At 42.0% G+C, this 7,434-nt stretch overlaps 1 protein-coding gene across 1 annotated transcript; it reads right to left on the bottom strand.

Annotated features, from left to right (window-relative positions):
* Positions 1 to 1,814: 1,814 nt before the first annotated feature.
* LOC122646684 (probable xyloglucan endotransglucosylase/hydrolase protein 25) lies at positions 1,815 to 2,515 on the bottom strand. The gene is made up of 3 exons (XM_043840275.1): positions 2,410 to 2,515; positions 2,077 to 2,177; positions 1,815 to 1,949 (listed from the first exon to the last, which is right to left on the bottom strand). Exons 1-3 carry the CDS (start codon positions 2,462 to 2,464, stop codon positions 1,815 to 1,817), a joined length of 291 nt encoding a protein of 96 aa, XP_043696210.1. The 5' UTR covers positions 2,465 to 2,515.
* Between the last annotated feature and the right edge of the window lie 4,919 nt (positions 2,516 to 7,434).

Raw genomic sequence — 7,434 nt, 5'->3', positions numbered from 1 at the left:
TAATAGGAATAGATGTAGAGGGAGAGAGGCTTAATGTGAGGTTAGGTACCCCCACGAGACACAAGGTCAGCCATTAATGGCCTTCCAATTGGGTAGATGGAGCACTCAAGGTGTGCTCAACCGATTCAAACCCTAGGTAATAGAATTAGGGAAAGAGAGATGGAGAGAGAGAGAGAGAGAGAGAGAGAGAGAGAGAGAGAGAGAGAGAGAAAGAGACTCTCCAAGGGTTGATGATGATAGCTTGTGCTTCACCATACTTCTCCCTTCTCCTTCCTTCTTCCTCTTCTTCTTTCTTCTTCTTCTTTCTTCTTCTCCTCTTCTTCTTTCTTTTTCTCCTCTCGTCTCCACGATTTAGGATTGTAATGTGAGGTGAAGAGTAGTTTTGGGTCTTTAATAACCCATCTAGGCATTAGGTCTTGTTTGGTTAGTCTCAAGTCCTTAGGTCCATTTGCTTAGGAGCTTGTTTGGTTAGGTATATGCCCAAGGTCTAGTTTAAGTCATTGGGCCATTGGATCCACTTAGGCCCATGGCCCATGGCCCATGTCCTAAGTTCTAGTTACAAATAGAAAGAGGCTAAGCTCCTAAGCCCCAGCCTATTCTAGTTCTTATGCTTATTAATGGTCATGCATAGGCATGATTTACTCGGATAGTGACTTACTCCCAGTCATCACTAAGTGGATAAGGGCGATTCAGGTGCGGGCCCTGTAAATCTCCATTATAAGGGAATTCCAAGAATATGGGCGATTTTCCCCCTTGTCTCTGACGGTGAATCTTTCCTCGACAACTTCCCCCATTTCGTGGTTGACAGTCTTGTGTGATGGCTTGAGTATTATGACCCACAGTTCACAAGTGTACTCCGCTCCCGGTTCTACACAAAAGGTTCAAACCAGACTGATGGTCAGATCGCGTTTCAAACCAGGTTTTGGGCACGGATTTAACAGTAACTTAGCTTACTGTAAATAGGTGATGTCCACCAATTGGCTTGAGAATTAGAAGCACATTGGCTGATACTGACTGGTCCATTCCACTTGTAAGCCCTTGCCCTAAACCTTCGAAATCTAGCTATGAAGGGTGCACTGTTCCAGTCAAGCTTCACACGTTCACCCTATGTTGCCCAGTTATTAGCATCCCATATGCTGGAATAAGACCTCATCCCTTGCTGATTTGGGAAAGCAATCCTTTACTCTCATAGTTCCGGAAGACCCTTATTGGGAGCCCATCAATAAACCACCTAAAAGAAGAGCAAGTATGATATAAATATCTATTGATGGCCTTTGAAGTATGTAAAACGTTAATGGGCTTTGGGCCCAACTTGATCGCCCACATGGGGGGTTGATCGCAGGCCCAAGACGGGAGAGGGAGGAACGATCACTTAAGTGATCGATTCCTTCCCTCCTTCTAATCCCTTGTTCAGATTCACAAAAGAGAATCGGATTAGTGGGGGCGCCCAAGGGGTTTAGCCTATAAATATGTTATTTGTCTCAAACCCTAAGAGTAACACAATTAGAATCTCTTTCCCTCTCTTTCAAGTTTTGTGTTTTTTCTAGGGTTTCCATCGTTGCCTAGGGTTTTGTGGTATGGAGTTCTCTGTGGAGAAGCCTGTAGAGATCGTGATCTGCTCGTAATTGCAAGCCGCATTCGATCATCCCTTTCGCTGCGATTCCATTCGGTTAAGGTAATTCCTAAACCTTTGTGTATATGGAATTAGAATGCATGCTCCTATGCTAACAAAGTACTAGAAGTGACGGAACTTACACTATCTAACTTGGGTTCCAATCTATGGTGTAGTTGTGGAAATTAGCAGTTGGGTCAAACTAGAGATGAAATTGTTGCTCTTTCTTTCCAACACCTTCAGTGAAGATATTTGTATGGACAGTGTAAGGTTGTCCTGATTGATTCCCCAAGAACTCAAAGTCTATCTCATCATGTCTTGGACCAGTGGAAGACAACTGCACAAATTTGATCAGAATTGAATTTTAGCCTCTTCTTTCATGATAACGATTATTTAACTTCATATATCTTTTGGAGATCAATCCAGGAACTAGTGGGTTCCATTTGTTTAAAGTCAGTACTTACATAGTAGGCGGTGACAGTGCCAGCAGAATTCCCAGGTACCAATTTAATTAGCATTTCTATGCTGCCGAAGAGGAACTGTCGTTTAGTTTGAAACCCAGACCCTGACAAACCAAGACAAGCAATGAAGTTAGTTTATTGTGTTGGATCTAGAAGGTCAGCATCTCGCAATTCTGAAACTAACCACTCACCCTCCATAAGGAAATAAAGTTACGCCCTCACTACTATCAATTAGTTTTTATATAGAGACTTTGTTAGATGTACTAAAGTAACGTTATTTGAAAAAATTGAGTATATCAACAACAACTAAACAAATTCTGATAGGGGACACAATACCTGACAACTTGTTCAACGTAAGCTGAAGATCGTCACCATTACCCGTAATCACCATTTGCTGAGAGCCCCAGTCGGAGAATACACTCTTGGGAAATGTAGCACCCACAAGACTTAGATTTATTGCGATTAGACAGATAGCAAGAACAATGAAGAGAGCTCCTAAGTTGGCCATGCCGACCTAAAAGCTCAATATCCTTTGATTCACTCTTTCTTTCGTTGTTAGAGACAATTGCTTCCTTCAGCACTGAAGTTGGAATTGCATTTGAAGATGGTTCCTCTCAAGCTTTTATAACATGCATTGAACAACAAAATATATGTTAGTCAATTATTTGTTGATATATTTTAGTCTTATTTTTTTTTTTTATTAGAACCAATATATCAGGCCTGCACATTTGTTCACTTATTTTAGACTCTTTTTTTTTTTTTTTAAATTATGAATTGTAAGTAGTCTAGGCTCAACAGGGTTAACTCAATTGAATTGTAAGTAGTCTAGCCTCAAGAGGGTTAACTCAATTGTCTCTTTCGATAGGGTTAACTCAATTGTCTCTTTCGATCCAATCAAAAGAGCTTGTCTCTTTTGATATGTTCGTAGAAGGGGATCCAGATCCTCTACTGTCGAGCTGCCCAGCAGGACCGTGCTGTCCAGACACGGTGCTGCGCGTAATGACTGCTTTATCCCCACTCGGGCAAGGCATTTAGGCAGGGATAAGACAGACATTGCACTCAACACCGTGTCTGGACAGCACGGTCTTGTCGGGCAGCTCGGCTCCTTCCGTAGAAGGCCATCGCAATAGCTTTGGAAAAAGCTGTGTTACCTAATCAATGAAGATAGAGTCCATCATCAGACAATCTCAATTTTTTTAGGTGGAACATCATCAGACAAACTCAACCAATATATATATATATATAATCCCATCTAGTTGGCCATATACCTTAATTAAATTGCTGAAGAGCTTTTTCATCATAGTTTCATGTTACTAAGCTGGCAGGTTGTGCCGTTGTGGGGGAGTAGGTGACGACGTGCCTGGGACAACATTGAGAGAGAAAATGACGGAACGCGTAAAGTGCAGGAAGAAATCGATCGTGCAAGGGATGAGGCAAAAAGAGAGAGAGAGAGAGAGATTCAACTTTCAAGGAGTTCGATGTGAACGCCTACACCGACAGGAAGAGAAAGAATTAGAGAAAGCAAAGTCGGCGTTATTTCAATTAGTTTGAATGACAAAGTTGAAATGTCGAATAAGTAGAAGGGTAAAGTACACGTACCCCCTGTAATGCACCCAATATTCTAGCAGCATTCATTGATTCACATCGATTAGATGTCCTCATCCCAGCAAAAAAATAGGCTTTCAAATATGGCTTGGCCCACTGTTTACGATTTTTATACACCTTCTCCATTCTCTTATTCGAACTCAAACCGTAGTTCTCGAGATGAGGGTATTTCGGTAATTATGCCCTAGTAAGGGCATTTTGGTAATTAGATTGGATTAGGTTCTTAAGAACAAATAATGGGGGTAAAAGGGTCTTATCAAATTAGGTTAGGACAAAAAGGTCTTTTCATATTATGAACAAATAGGTCAGGGCAATTAGGTCTTTTCAAATTTATAAACATAAAAGAAAAGGTAAAATAGTCAAGTTTTTAGCACTTAACGGCTAAACTTAACGGTTTGGACTTATTTGGAATTAGGGGGGTAAAGTAGGGGTGGTACGTGGAATTTGCAGGGGTGATACGTGGACTTTTTAGAACGTTAGGGGGGTACGAGGAATATTGGGTGCATTATAAGGGGGTATGTGTACTTTACCCTAAATAGAAAGGCTTTCCTCTTCTTCCACGGTGTCGGACTGTTACAGTCGCGTTGACAAAGGTTTAAATAGGGATGTAAACGGAACGGATTCGGCTCGGATAGTGCTATATCCGCATCTGTATCCGATTAGCTTTTAGATGGATTCGGATAGTGCTAAACGGATACGGACAAGGATACGGATCGGATATTTTATCCATTTACATGCAATTATAGCTTTTCGGATAGCTATAGCCTATCCATATCCGCATCCGTTTAGCTTTCAGACGGATTCAGATAGTGCTAAACGGATACGGACACGGATACGGAAATGGATTTCAGCTATTCATTTACACTCCTATACGGCTCCATTGATTCGAGTTGAATTGTAAGAGGATCGGTTGGAATCATCACACTAGCTTAACTTGGTCCAGACTCAGTAAGCAAAGAGTTGGGTTGATGAGAATCATCCTTTATCTATTGTGATCCAATTTCTAAAACTCTATGTTACTAAGGTTATGTATGACAACGTTTCTATTTAACAAAACAACCGGTTCTGAGTTAGAAATAATTTTTTTTTTTTCTGTTTCTGGATTTTTAGAGTAATTTTGTATCAACAAATGTTGTATGGTAAAAAATTATTTATGTTGTTTTTGTTACATCATATCAACCGATCTTGAGAATCCTATCTGTTATGGATACTCAAGATCGGTATCACCTCATTTTAGGAAACACATGTGATATGAATTTCTCCAATCACATGTGATATAAATTTCTATATTATGAAAGATTCTAAATCCTAGTAGGATCTCCTGTAATCCTCTATGATCTCTTGTAATCCCTTATGATATCTTGTAAATCCGATTGCTTGTAACTCATAAATATATTCTCCATATAGAGGAGAATCAGTTTATGGATGAATGAAAATCTATTGCATTATTATGGTATCAAAGCCAGATCATTTTTTTTTTCTCTGCTCCACTGAGCAGCCTCTTTAGCTCCAATGAGCTTCACGATCCTGTGGTGGTGCCATCTTCTCAACCATAGCAGGTTATCTACCCAATGTCAACCGATCCCTCCACTGATTTCTCCACTGCTGGCCCCCTCATCTCCTCATCAAACACCACCTCCCCACTCACCTTTCCCTCAGCAATTCTCTTTCTCTCAATTAAATTAACATCCACCAACTTCCTGATCTGGCGCAAACAGGTGGTTCCCTTCTTGAAGGGTCAAGGTCTTTTCAAGTTTTTAGATGGTTCTCATCCATGTCCTACTGATCCTGTAGCTGCCGATGCCTGGATTCAACAAGACTCTCAACTTGTTAACCTTCTAGTGGTATCCTTGTCGGAGTCTCTTGTTCCTTTATTACTGGACAAAAAAACCAGCCATGAGTGCTGGACTACATTGCATGAGGCCTTCGGTTCTACATCAACAACCAGGCTCATGTCTCTCCATCTTGATCTATTAAATCTGAAGCAAAAACCTGCTGAGGGAGTTTCTCTCCTTCTTCAGCGAGCCAAATCCATCGCTGATGAGTTGGCTGCATCTGGTAATGCTCTAAAGCCCAACGAGTTCAATATGCATGTTCTTTGAGCACTTCGTGATGATCTTCAAGATGTTGTATCTGGAATCTTGAATCGTCCTCAACCCCCTTCTTACTCTGAACTTCTTGTGCTTCTCTTAAGCCATGAAACTATGCGGTCTTTCCGAAAGCTCTCCATTTAAGACACTGCAGCACCAACAACGACACCCGCACCTTCAGCCAATACCGTTCAACGGTCCCCCCCCCCCTCCACTAGTGAATCCGGCTCCTCCACACTAGGCCGTGGTTCCTTCTGTGGTCATGGGGGCATGGCAGATTTGGCCGTGGCCGAGGTGGTCGTGGCTCTTTTCGGGGTGGCTGTTTATTTTGCACCATTTGCCATAGGACCAATTATATGGCCCATACTTGTTTCTATCGCCCACCCAACCCTTATCCCTCTCCTCCCCCCTTTCAACCTCACTATCCCCCTTCGCAGTACCCTCCCCAAGCCAACCATGCCCAACCCCCTCTAATCCCTTATCCCCCTCCACCTTCTACCACTTTAACCTGGTACCCAGACACCCGCGCAACCCACCATGTCACCCCTGACTTACAATCTATGTCTTCATTCGACACATATAGTGGATCTGACAATCTCTATGTTAGCAATGGTAAGGAACTGCCAATATCTCATGTTGGTACTGGTATTCTTTCCTCTCCTTCTCTTTCCTTTCGATTATCTAATATTCTTCATATTCCATCCATCACCAAACCACTTTTGTCTGTTCAAAGATTTGCACATGATAATGGAGTCTTTTTTGAATTTCACTCCTCCTATTTTTGTGTCAAGGATCAGGTAACCAAGGCGACCTTACTTACCGGACTGAGTAAGGATGGATTGTACACCCTCCCCTCCTCTCTAACCCCATCTGCCAGTATTGCCGAACGGACCAGCTTGGATGGATGGCATTCCCGCTTAGGTCATCCCCATGATTGTCTCCTTTGCACAATGTTGCGCACTAATAATTTACCTTGCAGCTCTTCTCGCCTCCACAATCTTTGCCCTGCTTGCCAGTTGGGCAAGGCAAGCCGTCTTCATTTACATGAATCTAGTTCTCGTAGTTTCTTCCCTCTTGATTTAATTTTCAGTGATGTATGGGGTCCTTCCCCTGAACCTTCAATTGATGGACATCGATATTTTGTTATTTTCGTGGATGACTATTCGAAATTTATTTGGTTTTATTCTCTACGCAATAAATCTGATGTGTTTGGTATTTTTCGCCAATTTCAATTAATGTTTGAGTGTCTCTTCTCCTGCCAAATTAAGTCCATCCAAACCGATTGGGGGGGCGAGTTTCGATCCCTGCCCAATTATTTGGCATCTCTTGGGATTTCTCATCGGATTTCCTCCCCTCACACCCATGAGCAGCAAGGCTCTATTGAGAGGTGTCATCGCCACATTGTTTAGATGGGGTTGTCTCTCCTTGCCCATGCATCGGTCCCATGACAATACTGGCATTTTGCCTTTGAAACAGCTATTTATCTTATCAACCGTATGCCATCTAAAGTGTCCCTTAATGTGTCCCCTTTCCAATTGGTTTTTAATAAGAGTCCGGATTACACTTTCCTTCTCATTTTTGGATGTTTATGCTATCCAATGTTGAGACCGTACAACCGTCACAAAATGGATTATCAATCCGCTCCTTGTGTATTTTTGGGATATAG

This window comes from Telopea speciosissima, chromosome 11, assembly GCF_018873765.1.
Source record: "Telopea speciosissima isolate NSW1024214 ecotype Mountain lineage chromosome 11, Tspe_v1, whole genome shotgun sequence".
Classification (NCBI taxonomy): domain Eukaryota; kingdom Viridiplantae; phylum Streptophyta; class Magnoliopsida; order Proteales; family Proteaceae; genus Telopea; species Telopea speciosissima.
This window is presented reverse-complemented; position numbering and strand designations above follow the sequence as displayed.

Coding starts and splice junctions, on each gene's coding strand:
- LOC122646684 (XM_043840275.1), bottom strand. CDS start 2,464: ATGGTGATTACGGGTAATGGTGACGATCTTCAGCTTACGTTGAACAAG. Junction 2,178..2,409: donor TACGTTGAACAAGTTGTCAG/GTATTGTGTCCC, acceptor TTGGTTTGTCAG/GGTCTGGGTTTCAAACTAAA. Junction 1,950..2,076: donor GCACTGTCACCGCCTACTAT/GTAAGTACTGAC, acceptor AAATTTGTGCAG/TTGTCTTCCACTGGTCCAAG.